The sequence below is a fragment of the Nothobranchius furzeri genome, chromosome 16 (assembly GCF_043380555.1).
Source record: "Nothobranchius furzeri strain GRZ-AD chromosome 16, NfurGRZ-RIMD1, whole genome shotgun sequence".
Taxonomy (NCBI): Eukaryota; Metazoa; Chordata; class Actinopteri; order Cyprinodontiformes; family Nothobranchiidae; genus Nothobranchius; species Nothobranchius furzeri.
This window is the reverse complement of record NC_091756.1, coordinates 30,372,373-30,389,960: the sequence shown is the minus strand read 5'-3', so window position 1 is coordinate 30,389,960 and position 17,588 is coordinate 30,372,373. Positions and strand designations below refer to the sequence as shown.

The 17,588-nt window shown below is 41.2% G+C and overlaps 1 protein-coding gene across 1 annotated transcript; it reads right to left on the bottom strand.

The window, feature by feature from the left end:
* Positions 1-3,067: 3,067 nt before the first annotated feature.
* Positions 3,068-16,799, bottom strand: LOC107388116 (gastrula zinc finger protein XlCGF57.1). Its single transcript, XM_015963505.3, has 2 exons — positions 16,117-16,799; positions 3,068-7,274 (listed from the first exon to the last, which is right to left on the bottom strand). Exons 1-2 carry the CDS (start codon positions 16,160-16,162, stop codon positions 5,800-5,802), a joined length of 1,521 nt encoding a protein of 506 aa, XP_015818991.2. The 5' UTR covers positions 16,163-16,799; the 3' UTR covers positions 3,068-5,799.
* Between the last annotated feature and the right edge of the window lie 789 nt (positions 16,800-17,588).

Genomic DNA, 17,588 nt, shown 5'->3' with positions numbered 1-17,588 from the left:
TGTGGCAGTGTGAGCGTCCTGTCACAGTGTCCCGATTGATCATGCACCCTGGCTACTCGGCCAAGGGGATATCCCTTGGGCTGACTGGTTAGTGCGTATGACTCTCACCCGGGAGTCTGGGGATGAAATCCTGCCCGGGCCCTCGTTTGTCCACCTTGCCACACTCTGGATAGATAATGCTGTTATTGCATATGACCTGACCCAGGGGGAGCATATAGAGATTGAAGAGCAGTGGTCCAAAAATTGAGCCTTGGGGGACCCCACATGTCATGGAGATCAGCTTTGATTTGTGATCACCAATAGAAAAAACATAACCCGTATTCGAGATATGATCGGAACCAACTATGGAATAGTGCCTGATAATCTCACCCAGTTTAGGAGTCTATCAAGATGGATCTTGTGGTCCACAGTATCAAAAGCTGGACTGAGCTCACCTGGAATTAGCCGTACTTAGTCAATACGTATACGTCTTGAACACAACCACATGCTTCCTGACACCAATCAGCCGGATGTCCTCTCCTCAGCGAATATGCAAGAGCACAGACGTCATCTACATAGGCGCCCTATGGACTGGTGCTGCCTATTGAAGCTGCAGAAATATACCCAGACGACCACCACCAAAGCCTCCAGCCTCTCACAGTTAAACCCTCACACTTTGTACAGGTAGTTTGTTTGAGCAGTGTTTCCACCTTTTTTTCCCCTCTCAGTTCAGGGTAGACTCCTGTGTTTCAGGCTGATAACAGTTTAACTGTTTAAGCACATTTGTTCTATTTAACCTGTTTTCCAATTTTCTAAACAGTTTGTGCTTTTTCAACCGTCTCCTGCCATTTTTTTTCTTCTGCTGATTTTACTATTGCTGATACTGCGCTAGTTTATCTTCTTCAACTAATCTTTTTCTGATGTATTGTCGCTCGTCTTCATAATCTTCTGCTAGTTTCTAGGGATGCTCTGATCCGATTACGTGATCGGAAATCGGGCCGATCACGTGTTTTTGAGGGGATTAGAATCGGAAGAAATAAATCGGATTTTTAAAACAACAAAGATGACTTTTAAAATTCATCCTTAGATATTTTCAAATTGAATAAAAATTACTTAGTTGTCATTTCAATAAGTCCCTCTACATCAATAATATTTGTTTCTTGTACGAAAACAACACAGTAACATCACACAATTTACGACAGGCAAAGACTCAGACACCAAGTGCGGCTGTTAGCAAGCCTGCTAACACAGAGCTAACATGTCTCCTCAGGACCTAAAATATTTGCAGCTTAGTGGTATTTAACCTGGATAGCGAAGGCAGAGCTACAGACACTTGTAATATGTGCAAAATGAGCATTCAGCATGCTGGAAGGAAACAGCTCCATGATTTGCTGCCTTCCAACAAGCTACTTTCGCTATTGGCTTTTCCCTTCGGGCATCAACGAAGCAAATCACCGGTCTCCATTAATCCCCAGTTTACCTCTAAAAGTCACAGTGAAGTCAGACAAAAACACAGAGCCAGCCGACAGAGAAAGTTACGTTAATGAATAGTGATGTGTCGATCGCGAATGAACCGGCTCTAAGAGCCAGCTCTTTGAAGTGAACGACGGGAGCCGGCTCGTCATTGGGAGCCGTCCCCTACCCCCTTCCCTCTTGCTTTGGTGAAAACTACAGGCGATTGGTCAACATGTGTAACTGCATGTCCAGACTGTCCACACACAGTAGGGGCAGGGAAGAGGGAGGATCAGACTCAGACACACAGCAGAGCACATGCGGGCGGAGGGAGATGAGAGGGAAAAAGGCGAGCGAGAGAGAGGAGAGTGCGACGAAGACGGTGAGAAAATGAGAACCAGCAGTCGGAAGATTTCTTAAAGTTAAAGTCCCATTAGTTGTCACAGACACAGGTGTGTGTGCGAAATTTGTTCTCCGCATTTGACCCATCCCCTGGGGGAGCGGTGAGCTGCAGACACAGCCGCGCTCGGGAAGTATTTGGTGGTTTAAGTGTTCAGTTACTAAATCCATAGAAATTATAAATATTTGATATATTGCATTTTTTTACATTAGTAAATAGTTTTACATATAGTTTTGCATTATTTTGGTTATAAATGTACTCTATGCAACAGAAAATCTGAGGAGCCACTTGGGAGCTGAGCCAAAAGAACCGACCCTCTAAAAAGAGCTGGAATTCCCATCACTACTAACGAACAAACTGAGAAATTGCCAACAGACTACAGTTTTTTTTTTTTAATTAGACTAGTTCTCCTGCAGCACGGAGCTGCACGCTGGAGCTACAGGTGTAATGCAGAGAAAAGAGCCCTGCCTACCTAAGGGTCCGTCTGCCTGCTCCAACACGTGAACATGCTTTGCTCACAGCTGCATATTCAGGGAGTGAACAACTTCAAATAAGAGCAACACAGCTACTTTGAATTATATTTACGATATAAACAAGTTTTCAATCGGAGTACTTCCTAAAAAAAGTTAAAGGACAATTTGGATGTGATTTCTTCTTATTTGAATTGAATACTTTCTTGATCCAACCCCCCCCCCCCCCCCCCCTTTTATTTATTTATTTCAATGCTTTGCCAAAAAAATTCTTATTAACTTTATGCTTTTTCTGAAAAGTATCCAATCGGGACTCAATTTCGGCAGATACTCAAACTCAAATGACCGGGAATTGGATCGGAAGCAAATAAATGTGATCAGAACATCCCTGGTTTCTCTTTCTGTTAATTTTCAAACTTAAGCTTCACTTCAGGTACACCAGTTCCAGCAAATAATTCAGCAATGAGCATTCGACGTAATTTTGCAAGAAATATTACTCTGTAGTTTCTAATTTATTTAATATTTAGAAAAGAAGATGATAAAAATTAGTCAAACGAATGCCAAAAGGCAATTGTTTTTACGCTCATATTATTTTCGTATTTATCAGAAATCAGACTACACTTGTTTTGTGTCAAAAGAGATTTCTATCCTGTGTGGATTGTTACATAAGACTTAAAATGTGTCCTTTAAATCTCTGTTCAGACATTGGAAAAATCTCCACAAGAGGGTGATAGTGGTCTGTCAGAATCAGAACGCAGAAAAAAAAATGTGTATTAATGCCATTTAATCGTCTATTTCTTAATGTTTATAACAGGTTCTTCAACTACTTGTTGTAATGTCATCAAACTACAAAAAGAGGGTGATAGCAAGCTGTAGAAATGTAAACTGAACTTTAGTTCTTCATAAATGAGCTTTAGATGAGTCTCTTCTTCCTTGACTTCAACTGGTTTTCTTCTTCAGATTACAGTATTTTAATGTACCTGATGTTATAGCAGTTCAATTAATGGTATACAGAATTTTTTTATTTGAACTGGGGCAACATTTTAAAATTACAACATGAAAAAACATTTTCCATTGTTTCCGTTTTCCAGAGTCTCTTTAGGAAGTAGACAGGAATCTTAAATCTGAATTAAAAACTACTTTTTGGAGTATTCACTGCCTCTTTCTAATCAGGAAAAGACATCATAAGCGGCATACACCATAATTACCTTGTTTTTTTTTACACCAATGGTAAACTTTTCAGAAAAACAAAAGCTGTAGTTATGACTTTAAAGGGAACACATGACATTTTTCTTCAAGTTCTAAAAGTGCTATGGTCTACACAAAACGTGTTCATAATTGAACGGTGAATTCAGAATTAAAAGAAAACTGTAAAAATACCATATATACAAGGAATAACTGAGCGGGTCAGAAGGACCCAACATAAACACCACATAGGCACCACAGCCAAAATTCATAAGAAATTAAAACACTTATTTGTACATCCGAAAGGAAAAATGAACAAGAACTATGCAATGTACGGTAGACTATAAAGTACCCAGCTGCACATGCAACAAATGCTACAGCGGAGAAACTGGAAGGTCCCTCGGCACATGAACCAACAAAACATCGTTAAGATGGCAAAAAAGAAACTCAGGCTAGACTCACCAGACACAAAAGACACACCACGGAAAAGAGACACTAATCTGTAATTACCAATCACTGCAAGCAAAACAACAACATAAAGGACTGGGAAAACATCTGCATTGTAGGAAGAGGAAGTGACAAATACAAAAGATGGATAAAAGAAGCCATTCAAATCAGAGAATAGAACATGAACCAAAAACTATCAACAGACGAGGTGGCTTGTAAACTGTCCAACACTTGGGACACACTCATCAAGGCAACGCCGATCATATGTGGGAGGACGCTCAGACCCGACAGATTCTCTCACCCCTCCACATGACGTGCACAGGGGTTCCGGATATAAGCCACGTCAGTGTCTATACAGTTGACAACTCATGAAGGCTTCAAGTGAGAAGCCAAAAATGTTGGTACAGGTGAAGAACGATCCACCTTTTTTTTTTTTTTACCCCCAAAAAACTTATTGTCAAATAGAAAAAACTTATAAGTATAGAAAGAACAGGCATCATGAACTTCATATTGGAGTTCAGATCCTTCCAGAATGAGCGGTTTCAGGGCTGTCGCTTTAAGAAGACATGCTACTGCTGGACACACTCACGCACCCCCTAATAGGACAGGAGTTTACCACAAGTGAAAATGGAAAATTACTGCATGTTTTTGTTTCCTCCCTGCTCCAGCACACCTGATATTAATAAGTGATGACTTCTTCAGAGCTTGATGAATTGCTGACCAGGTGACTTAACCATTGAATTGAATCTAACCTTTGTATTGACCCTTTGCACCGACGTCACCTAATCACGTGGGTCCGCCATACTGGACGGCAAAAGCGTGTAAACAGTGAGCAACATAAGTACTAAACAAAGGGAAACGTAGAGCCTGAAATTGATTTTTGCGATCTTTACCATTCCCTCTACTAGTTCAAGCCCATGTTCAGTTATCTGAAGAGGTAGCACACCTAGATGGGGCTCATAGAGAGCGTTATTTGCAAAAGTTAACTGTTATTAACTAGCTTACGAACGTTAGCTTAAGTTCTCTCTGCAGCTGTTCACCGATGTAAACAAGCTGCCTACTTTGACTAAATTCAACCGACTGGATTTATAACATTATGTTATAAACAGTGTTTCACTTTACACTGAAGCTGAAACGTCCGGATCCCTACTAGTTTTTGTTGCTGGTGGTGTCACCGCGTGTTCAGCTGCTGCTCTCACACCAGGATGAGACAAGATCTCTCTTAACGGCAACACTCATACTAAAAAAACGTAATTTTAACACACGTAAAAATACATTGGAGCAATATTGTAATTAATTATCTCGCATTTCACTACAGTGGACGGTACCGCGCATCCTCCATGGTGGAATATCCATCCATCAGAAGAACGCACACATTTGTCCCTGTCCCCGTCTTCGTCATGAAATAAATAAACATTAACCATACCCAGTAAAAACATGTTCACTGTAAACCTGAGGGCTGCTAGTCCGTTTGATTGATCGCTGCAGTTCATCTCCGTCCTCAGTCTCGATCAACGTTATTTGAAGAAGAAGAAAAAAAAGTTGACTTTACATTCTTGTCTGTTAGTGCAGCCAGCCAAGTAGCAAGTTGTTACCATTTTACTGTGAAACCAACTAAATAAGTGATTAAAGGCTACAAACGGGCTTGTTTTGACTAGCTTCACCGGAGTTTCTAAATGTGTAAACGGTCTTTTTGCCGTCCATCATGGCGAAGGGGGCAGTCCCATGAGTGGTGTGATGTCACGTGCAAAGGGTCAATAGTGTAGCAGGGAAACTAGCACATGCTAGTAGCCTTCCAGAACCTGGATTGATCTAGGAGAAAGAGCTGCCGCTGGAAGCACAAAACCGAAATCTAGGATGTGAACATTAAGTTGTACCAGTAGGAACCCTTGTAGTTAAATCTGTTTTGTTTTCTGTGTGGACTCTCATGTGTGTGTTTAAACTGACCTTATGCCTGAACCTGTCTCCACAAACATCACACACAAAAGGTTTCAGTCCTGTGTGGACTCTCATGTGAGTGTTTAAATTAGTCTTTTGGTTAAATTCTTTTCCACAAACATCGCATGGAAAAGGTTTTTGTCCTGTGTGGACACTTACGTGTCTGTTTAAATGTGTCTTATGGAAAAAATTTTGTCCACAGAACTTACAAGAATATGGTTTATACCCTGTGTGGACTCTTATGTGTCTGTTTAAACTTGCCAATTGGCTAAATCTTTTTCCACAAAGCTCACACACAAAAGGTTTCTGTCCTGTGTGGACTCTCATGTGAGTTATTAAAGCTGTCTTCTGACTAAATGTTTGTCCACAGACCTCACAAGAAAAAGGTTTCTCTCCTGTGTGGACTCTAATATGACCAATCAAATGTGGCTTACAGTTAAATCTTTGTCCACAAACATCACACATAAAAAGTTTCTGTTTAGTGTGGACTTGCAGGTGTCCATTTGAGTTTTCACTAAATGTTTGTCCAGGAACATCGCAAGCAAGTGGTTTCTGACCTGTGTGGACTCTCATGTGACTGATAAAATGTGCCTTATAGCCAAATCTTTGTCCACAAACATCACAAGCAAAAGGTTTCTGACCTGTGTGGACTCTCATGTGACTGTTAAGTTTTGATTCATCGCTAAAAGAAAATCCACGATCATCACAACTAAATGATTTTAGTTGCTTCTGGACTTTCCTGCATGAGTCTACATTTTGCTCCACTCCAACACCTTTTTTATTTTCCCAACATCTTGAAGACCTCATTGCTGAATAACTTGTCACTCTCACATGTTTCTGGAGAGACCCTTTGTGGAAAATACGTTTACCACACTCAGGGCAGCTTAAAGATTTGTTCACAGCCTTAACATCTGACTCAGATGACCCACTCTCGTTCCATTCTTTTTGACTGTCTTCAGTTTCTGGCTCAGAGTCTGACAAGGATTTCAGCTGACAGTCACATATGTTCTCTTCCTGGTCATCTTTATTCTCACTGAAATCAGTCCCAGAAGAGTTGGAATCATCTTCATAAGGATTTAGATCTGCATTCCTGGTACTTTCTGCTCCTTCACAGTCCTCTTCACCACTTTCTCCTTTGATCTGGACAGAAAAGCTGCTGGTTGGAAGATCTCGGTCAGTAGCCTGTTGCTGATTGAACTGTGACAACAGAAATTTGTCTTCATCCTCCTCACACTGACAAGAACCTGCAGTGCATGATATCCTGGTGGCATAAGTCTCCATCATCTCATGAAGTGGCTCCTCCTCTTCCTCCTTCACGTTGAGGGTCTCCAGGTCCATCTGGCTCACACCAGGGCTTAGTTCTTTAGGAGCTGCTTCTTTATTCAACACCGTCTGCTGAACATCTACAGAGAACATTGAAACACAGAAACATTAACTTTATGTTTACACCAAGCACCTTACTTCTTTGTTTACCTTAACAAAACAACAAACATGTAACGGCAACAAATAGCTAATTTTCAAGGCCCAGAATTAAAGGATGTGAGCTTTATGCTTGTTGTTTTGAACTGGAGATCAGCTGCAGAAAAGGGAGCCTAGTCTCCTTCCCTTTCAGTTGGCTCATGGGCTCCCAGAAAAAAAATGAATGTATGTGAATGGTGATAAAAGAGCTATTTTCTAATCTGCTTTGCCTTACACCCTGAATCGCCAATATTTTGCACTTAAATTTAAATGAAAATTAATTATTTGTGTTTTGACCACGTCTGACACGTACTTTAGGATTTATCAGCTAGTAAAAATTAGTAATTACTATGATTACAAATCAGACGTCGGCACGTCGCATACAGGTCCTTCTCAAAAAATTAACATATTGTGATAACGTGCATTATTGTCTGTAATGTACTGATAAACATTAGACGTTCATATATATTAGATTCATTACACACAACTGAAGCAGTTCAAGCCTTTTATTGGTTCTAACATGGATGATTTTGGCATACAGCTCATGAAAACCCCAAATTCCTATCTCAAAAAATTAGCATATTTCATCCGACCAATAAAATAAGTGTTTTTAATACAAAAACAGTTAACCTTCAAATAATTATGTTCAGTTACGCACTCAATACTTGGTCGGGAATCCTTTTGCAGAAATGACTGCTTGAATGCGGCGTGGCATGGAGGCAATCAGCCTGTAGCACTGCTGAGGTGTTATGGAGGCCCAGGATGCTTCGATAGCGGCCTTAAGCTCATCCAGAGTGTTGGGTCTTGCGTCTCTCAACTTTCTCTTCACAATATCCCACAGATTCTCTACGGGGTCCAGGTTAGGAGAGTTGGCAGGTCAATTGAGCACAGTAATACCATGGTCAGTAAACCATCTACCAGTGGTTTTGGCACAATGAGCAGGTGCCAGGTCGTGCTGAAAAATGAAATCTTCATCTCCATAAAGCTTTTCGGCAGATGGAAGCATGAAGTGCTCCAAAATCTCCTGATAGCTAGCTGCATTGACCCTGCCCTTGATAAAACACAGTGGACCAACACCAGCAGCTGACATGGCACCCCAGACCATCACTGACTGTGGGTACTTGACACTAGACTTCAGGCATTTTGGCATTTCCCTCTGCCCAGGCTTTCTCCAGACTCTGGCACCTTGATTTCCGATTGACATGCAAAATTTGCTTTCATCCGAAAAAAGTACTTTGGACCACTGAGCAACCAATGCTGCTTCTCTGTAGCCCCCCCCCCCCCCCCCCCCCCCCCCAAGGTCTGGAATCGGTCCTTCTCCACAATCTTCTTCAGGGTCCGGTCACCTCTTCTCGTTGTGCAGCGTTTTCTGCCATTTTTTCCTTCCTACAGAATTCCCACTGAGGTGCCTTGATACAGCACTCTGGGAGCAGCCTATTCATTCAGAAATTTCTTTTTGTGTCTTACCCTCTTGCTTGAGGGTGTCAATGATGGCCTTCTGGACAGCAGTCAGGTTGGCAGTCTTACCCATCTTTGGTACGTTCTTGCTGTGTCTGATTTCTAATTCCATTTTGGTTCTTTTTTAAAACACAGAAAAGGTTTCTTTTTACCTTGCTTGCTGACAGTTTCGTTCGCGAATGCAAAATTCCTCAGGCGTCACTTCCTACTCCGTTTATCTGCGGGCAGCAGAGGACGTTGTCGCCCTCTGCTGCCCGCTCTCCCCTCTCAGGTGATGCAGTCCCATGCACGATCCAATGTGTAGACCCCATTGTCTCTGTTCATGGTTTTCTCTTGTGCAGTGATCTGTTACGGCTGACTTCTTTATTGTAATTTCTGCTTCTTGTTTTGCTGCTCTTGTGTGTCTTCGACTTGTTTCTCTCTCGCACTCCTTTCTATGCTCTATTGTTCGTGTGTTGAGTTGGCATCCGGTTTCTCCTATGTATGTTTTATTGCAGAGTTTGCATGGGATTTCGTATACGACTCCACATTTATGTCCTGCTGGTACTTTGTCTTTTGTGTGTACTAGTCTGTTTCTAACTGTTGTGTATGGTTTTGTTGGTGCGTTTATGTTGTGTTTTTTCATTGTTGCTCTTATTTTTTCTGTTATGCTTTTGATATATGGTAGGGTTATCACTGGTTTTGATCCTTGTCTTTCTGGGTTTCTGGTTCTTTGCTTTGGTTGTTCTTTTCTTTCTGTTGTTGTTTGTTGTTTTCCTTTCTGTCTTTATCGCCCATGTCGGGTATCCGCAGGTCTTTAAAGCGTGTTGTATGTGTTTGTCCTCTTCTTTACGGTCTCTTTCTTTAGTTATCATGTTTGCTCGGTGATATAATGTTCTGATTACTGACATTTTGTGTATGGTAGGGTGTTCTGATGTCCATAATAAATATTGGTCTGTGTGTGTTGGTTTCCTATATGTGTTTATGTTTAGGGTCCCGTCGGTCTGCCTGGTTATTTTCATGTCCATAAATGCTATGTTGCCTTCTGTTTCTGTCTCATATGTGAACTTTATGTTACCTGTGTCGTCAATGTTATTCAAGTGTTGTGTTAGTGTTTCTGGTTGTCCTTTTGGTATGATTTCCAGTATGTCGTCTACGTAGAGAAGGTCATTCCAAAGAAAATGGTTTGACTCTTTTGAGTGGCGGTTTGACTCTTTTGAGTGGCTGGAGTATTCGATCACTCAAAATTCAGCAGTCTGCTATAGCTGCAGAGTCTTTGGAAAGCAGGCATGGCGGCCAAAAAAAGACAGCATCACTAGCATGGTTGGTTTTTCTAACTGGAAAAGAGCATTGGACAGCTTCAGAGAGCATGACACATGTGCAGGACAAAAAGCTTCAATGCTTGCCTGGAATGGCTATAAGGTAACTTTGACAAAAGGCAGTGTGGTTGACCAAATAAACGTGGCCAGCATTGACCAGATCACCGAACGGAGAGAGTACCTTCGTCGTGTTGTGGCTACAATATATTTTTTAGCTAAACAGGGAATGCCTTTCCGAGGCCATGATGAAACAGATTCCTCAAGCAACCGGGGGAATTTCCTGGAGCTCTTGACTTACCTGGAGGAATTTTGACCAGTTTCTAAAAGACCACAGTGCACCCTCTCATTCCACCTATCTTTCCCCTGGTTCACAAAATGAAATGATCAAGTGTTGTGCTGATGAGGTTACTGCTGGGATCATTAATGAGATGATACATTCAAAAATGTTTGCAGTGATGGCTGATGAAGCTCGTGATGGTCGTGTTGAGCAACTTGCTGTTTGTGTGCGTTATGTGGGGTCTGATGACACAGTGAAAGAGCGTTTTCTTCAGCTTTCCAACCTTGAGTCCTTTGATGCTGTTTCCATTGCAGACACCATAGAAAATGTGTTAGAATCAAATGGATTGCAAGAACTGAAATGTGTTGCACAAGCATATGATGGAGCAGCTTTGATGCGTGGTCCAGTTGGACGAGTTCAGGCTCTTTTTTGTCAAAGGCATCCAGAAGAAGTTTATGTGCACTGCTATGCTCATGAACTTAATTTGTTGCTGTGCCACACTTGCAAGGCTGTGTCAGACGCCAGTGATTTCTTGAACACACTAGAGGTTGTACAGTTTCTTTAGTGTTTCTCTGATCAATCATAAGGCTTTCACTGACATGCAAAAATTCTTGGGTTTAAAAGAGAGTCAGCTAGTTCAGCTATCTAAGACTAGATGGGCATGCCAATTACAGTCTGTAACTTGTGTCATTGCTAACTTCCCTGCACTGCTTAGGTGCCTGGCAGAAATGAATGATCCCATTGCAATTGGATTACACACACACAACTTGTCAGATTATCTAGTGTTTATATGCTGGTGATGTTTAAAAGTCTGTTGTCCACTACAGAGGGGCTCCACAAGTACCTCCAGAAGGAGGACATAGACCTAGCCCAGGCTACCATGTACAAAGACGCCGTCCTTGAAACTCTAAAATCAATGCGGACTGATGAAACTGCAGATCAGTTAGACAAACAGGCCAGAGATATTTTTGAGGCCAACAATTCACAAGATGTCTCTCGAAAAAGAAAGCAAAGACGTTTAGATGACTATGTGGTGGAGTCTACCACAGGCACAAGATGTCAAGCAAGCTCTGGGGATGAGCTAAGAAACCACATATTCTACCCATGCATTGATGGAATGCTAAGTGAGCTGGAGAGAAGATTTAGAGGTGTTGGCACTGATCTGATGAAAGGCATACAAGCTTGTCATCCAGCAGCAGAGGACTTCATGTGGACAATCATTAGCACTAATTGCCAATCACTACAAGATCTCACTCAGAAAAGAAGAGATTGTAGTTGCAAAACACTTCCTGATGGGAAAAAAGAAGGCACAATTTCAAATGTGGCAAGTGTGTTTCTTCTTCTTAACCCTACCATGTTTCCAAGCCTCAGAGCAGTGTTTCAAGTGGCATTAACCATTCCTGTGAGCAGTTGCAGCTGTGAAAGGTCTTTCAGTGCTCTACGTCGCCTACACACATGGCTAAGACTGACCATGGGTCAGAATAGGCTAAATAGCCTGGCTGCGATGGCCATTGAGAGGGATGCTGTGCATTCTGCAGACCATAAGAGTCATAGACAGGTTTGCAATGATCAAAGCAAGAAGGTACACTTTAATGATCCCAAACTCTTGTAATAAATAAAAGAAAAAGACAGACTGTGACAAACAGTTTATTCCAGAGCAGTAACTAAAATATGCCACTTTCTTTATTTGTTTATTTTACTTATTTCTTCCTTACTTTCTTGCTTTTCTGTGATATTGGAAATAAATACCTACTGAAATATTGTTTGACTTTGCAGTAATTTTTCACTGTTTAACATGCATGCATTGGAAACTAAATTTAGGCTACTTACTTTGCATAATTCTCTCTCTCTCTTATATATATATATATATATATATATATATATATATATATATATATATATATATATATATATATAAAAGATATTCTGTAATATTACAGTGCATAAAATTGTGTAACACTTGTTTTTACTTAAGTGAAATGTTGCTTGTGGTCTGGGCTCAGCCCAGGTGTTTCATAAAGCCTGGAGACGCCCCTGTGTTCAGCAATCAGTTTCAGAATTCAGCATATGCTGCTAAATGGACAGTTCAGCTAATTGTGAAAATTCAACTATTAAACTTAGGGATGCAATTTATGGCAGGCAAGGACTCCAAGTGCCGCTGTTAGCAAGCCTGCTAACACAGAGCTAACGTGTCTCCTTAGGAACTAAAATATCTGCAGCTTGGTGGTATTTTAAACCGGACAGCAAAAACAGAGCTACAGACATTTGTAATGTGTGGAAACTGGGCATTCAACATGCTGCCTTCAAACAAGCTACTTTCGCTGTTGACTTTTCCCTTCGGGCATCAACAAAGCAAATCTCCGGTCTCCAATAATCCCCAGTTTACTTTTAACACTCAAAGTTAACAGTGAAGTCAGACAAAAAAGCGGAGCCAGTTGACAGAGAAAGTTACGCTAACAAACAAAGAGAAATTGCCAACAGACTGCAGACTAGACTAGTTCTCGTGCAGCACGGAGTTGCGCGCTGGAGCTACAGGTGTTATGCAGAGAAAAGCTACCCTGCCTGCCGAAGGCTCCACCTGCCTGCTCCATCACTTGAACAAGCATTGCTCACAGCTGCATATTGAGGAAGCAAACAACTTGAAATAAGAGCAACGCTGCTACTTTTAAGTATATTCACAATATAACAACTTTTTTAATCTGTGTACTTCCTTACCAAATGAAAGTGAAACTTAAAAGACAATTTGGATGTTTTCTTATTATTTTAATGCTTTCTTGATTTATTTCTCCCTTTTTTTCATATTTTAATGCTTTGCTAAAAAAATTTTTTTCTTCTTCTCGTTTTAATGCTTTTCTGAAAAGTATGGGATCAGGACTCGGATACTCAATACCAAATGACTCGGAATCGGATTGGGAAAATTACTTGACCGGAACATCCCTAATTAAACTATTCCTACTCAAATACCAGATGTTTAAACATTTCAGTTTTCCAGGATTTAAAACTATGTTCAGAGATTTTTGTTTTCTGCTATTTATTAACTTTTTCTCCATTCTTCACTTATTTTTGGGGCTTTATTACACTTGTGATTTGTGCTTCTAAATCTTCAAATACATTCAGCTAATTTCTACAGTTTAGTTTAGTTTCAGCTTCACTTCAGCTATCCGTTTCAGAATTCAGCATATGCTGCTAATTTCACAGTTCAGCTAACTGTAAAAAATACCCACTAAACTAGTCCTACTCAGATACCAGGTGTTTAAACATTTCAGCTGTCCAGTTTTTTACACCATGTTCAGAGATGTCTGTTTTCTGCTTTTCAGGCTTTATTACACATGTTAATGAGTTTAGCTCCAAAATCTTCAAATACGTTTAGCTCATTTTGACAGTTCAGCTTCAGTTCAAACATTCAAACAGCATTTCTGCAAGAAATGTAATTCATCTAGTCTATATGTTGAATCAGTTGAAATAAGCTGCAGTGACTTTTCAATCCTTCTTCCCAATAATCCATGTCTTCAGTGATGTTTCACTTGATCTCTGAAAGTGGGTTGCTTTTAAAAACAAACAATTGTCGGGCTTACGATCTCAATAAGGTGTGTTGGATGTTTGTTGACATTAGTCACTAATACTAGCTGTTAGCATCTTGACCCATAAAACAGTTTAAAAAACAAAACACTCACCCTGGTGAGGACCAAGAAACAATCCTCACAGAGCTATTTGATACCAAGGTTGTAGGGGTGGGCTATATAAACGACAGAAGGTAGAAACAATATAAAATTGGGTAATGATAGAGTTTTTGGCTATATCGCAATACCGCAATAACACATGACGTCACTAACCCCGGCTTTCCACAGCAGCCGTCAGCAGCACGTTACTGCAGCAGCACGTCATAGCTGCTGATAGGAACCGCTGTGGTCAACAGAACCTTTTCCACTGGAGCCGTCAGCAGCGCGAGTCGGCCACATCTCAGGAGCAACATGTCGCGGCCTTTACGCGCCGGTTCTATTTTCTACACGCGACGCCTCTGAAACGGGTCAATTTCGACATTTTTAGGGAAGGAAAGACAGGAAATCAGACGTGGAAATGGAGAGAAGCTCCCGAGATTTTCAGAATAAAGAACGTACTGCCTTCCGGTTGCTTTACTTTTAAAAAAGGTTACTAACTGTGCGTCCCCGTGAGAAGTTATCACATAACTAGCGGTCTCCTTTGTTTTTCAGGTCCGTATTGGCGATTATGAAACGGACAGAACATAAAACACAAACCATGTTGTAGTTTTCTCCTGCTTGTTGTTGTGTTTACTGACGAAGTCACTCGTGTGACTTCGTGCTCTGTCGGTGACAGCTGCTCCCCTGCTGCTTCGCGTCTCGTGGGAAGGGCCAAGCAGCAGTTTACGCGAGCAAGACGTGCTGCTGCAGTAACGTGCTGCTGACGGCTCCCGTGGAAACCCGGGGTAAGATGTGCACCCTGCTGACATTGAGACAACAGAATGGCAGTGACTGCAAGCCTGGAGTGAGCGGAGGAGGAGGCCTATATGCCTCAAGTGGCATATATTTGCCACATGAGGATATTTAAAAGCATGTCATTTTGACATCTATAAACAGAAGAAAAAAATATCGCAATATATATCGTTACCGCACATGCTTCAGATTATATCGCAATATAGATTTGAGGCCATATCGCCCAGCCCTACAAGGTTGTGGACCCACTCGCTTACAAAAAAGTTAGAGGCCTCCAAATTTTCTAATGCGTTCATCTGTTGTTTTGTGTTGAAGAATGTCTGAAGGACCAGGTTGTTCCATGTCAACAGCCTCAACTCTTGGCAAATCCCAAAGTTTAGTTGAAAACTCACTCATATGCGAGTCCCGTGATGTCCAGCATAATTTGTCCCTTTGTCTGGAAATTGGGTCTAAAGCTGCGCAATAAGGACTTTGCTACGATTTCCTCCATTGTCTTTTTGTGCTTCCTGTCCTACAGTTGTAACTTTGTGTGTGATTGCTTTTGTCTGAAAGGAATAAGAAGCCAATCACAAACTAGCACCACCCCGTTTGTTTTGATTGTCAGACTAAGAAATTCTGCTGAAACGTGTCACTATGAAATTAATCAGCCATCAGAAAAACACCATTATGAAATCAACGATGACTTTGTGAAAAGAACGTTATGTAATTAAAACTGAAAGAATGAAAAAAAGGCCTCAACAATAATTTGAATTATTATGGAAAAATTGCCTCTGAAATAAAGATTTTTAACAAACACATTTTAGAAGAATGAAAATTATTTAATAATAACGATCTTAGATTATGCATAAAATTATGTTTTTTCACTAGTTTATTGTCGGATTAAATCATAGTCTAGGATTTATTTATGTTGATACATATTTCAAAATGTATAAATATGAATTTAATTTTGAACACTTTGTAGTTCCATATCAGACTGTGTGTGCTGTCAGAAAGGCATACGCTGTTACACATATGCCTTTCTGACAATGCATGGTGATTGGACAGAACACATCATTTTTATTTGTTTTCCCGCTGATTCAGCAGCTTATCGGGTTCTACAGAACCACGTGACTCCCACTAATTCAAATCAGGTGTGTCGAAACAGGGAAACAAGTAAAACATGCTGAATAGGAGATGACCGGTCCGGGCCCAGGCACATAGTTTTTATGCTAAGCTAAAGACACACCGAAAGAAGGTATATCGTTTAGCAACATGAAAACGATCACTAACAGTTAGTGACTTCATCATATAATAATATACAAACCTAGCATGCCCAGCTGATCATGGGGACTTTTTCCTCCGTTGCTCATTTTCCGTTAAACGTGAAAGCTCTTGCTGAGTGTGCGGCTGATGTTTCAGAGTAAATCTCTCAGATTTCTCCCTCTGCTGCATCCAGTCGCTGTTTGACGTGCTGGCTCCACGTTTTTGTTAATATTCGCCATTAACATTTGCTGTGCTGTTAGAGGTGGGCACAACAAATTCCAATACGTTTATCCGCTTCTTTTTTTCAACCTTGTAGAAAAAAAAACAGTAAACACCGTGAAGGAGCATCCCGGACGGAAGTTCCGTCTATTTTTTTCTTCCGTCACGGAACACAAACTGACTGGAACTACAATCAAGATTAACCTCGGGACCAAAACTTGTATTTGGTTTAAAAGGAAAAATATATCTAAATATTACAGATTAGCCGGCTGTAATTAACGAAATGTAAGTAAAATTATGTAAAATGTAATAAAAATGTTGTCAAATATCCTAAAAAAAATAAAGACAACATTAAAAAAAATTAAAGTCAATGTCAAGTGGGCAGCGATTATTTCAAATAATTGTTTGGTTGTTTGTTTGAAAGTTTTTTTAAGTAGCACACGGTAGCACAACAACCAACATCCCAGCATGCTTTTTGGTCGATGACGCAATGCTCCATCTCAATTTGGCAATTATTTGCACACTTGTATACCACACACTCAAAATCTTGCCACACACTTCCTCCAAGTGCACTTCACAGAAGACCGTAGGCGCAGTGTGAGTATTAGGACTGGGCCATTGTCTGCTCCCTGGGCCGAGTGGGGAGCCATGAGACAAAGGACGATGGTGGGCACTGTTCTTGGCCGTGGCATGGATGGCTTTGTTCAGTCTCTCGCTCCTTTGACCTGGAGCAAGCAAGGTCCATGGAGCCGCCAGCCAAGAGTCATAGTGACCACTGGGTCAACATAGGCTCCAAGGCAGGCTGGAAATGTGCAGGAGTGCACAAAGTAGGAGTGTCCAGTGCTCCAGAGTACTTTGGGTGTAGGAAATGTCATGCTGCATTTTTAGCCCCTTTTTTGTGTGTTTCAGTGTTGTGTTTAATTTCAGCTGTGGTTTCCAGGATGTTCTCTCTGCAGCCTGTTTTTGGTTTGCAGCGCTCTGGTGGTGGGTAGAGATGCCACTAGGCGTTGGTGGGCCCCTATCCCATTGGAAAGCCTCTGCTATAGGTTTTTCACCATGGTTTTAAGATCACTCTTTGATCGGGGGGGTGGGGGGGGGCTGCTGTTTGGATTTCTGGCTGTAATGCACATAACACACAAGCTTGCAATATAAAGAAGCACAACACCTGTCCCCCTCCAGCTCGGCTGTGTGACTGCACTAACCTGTCCTGTGTAACCCTCACCATGTAACCCTCACCATGTAACCCTCGTGTCCATGCTGTCTCTGGAGGAGCAGATAGGAGACAGATCTCCTGTAACTTAAAATGAACCAAAG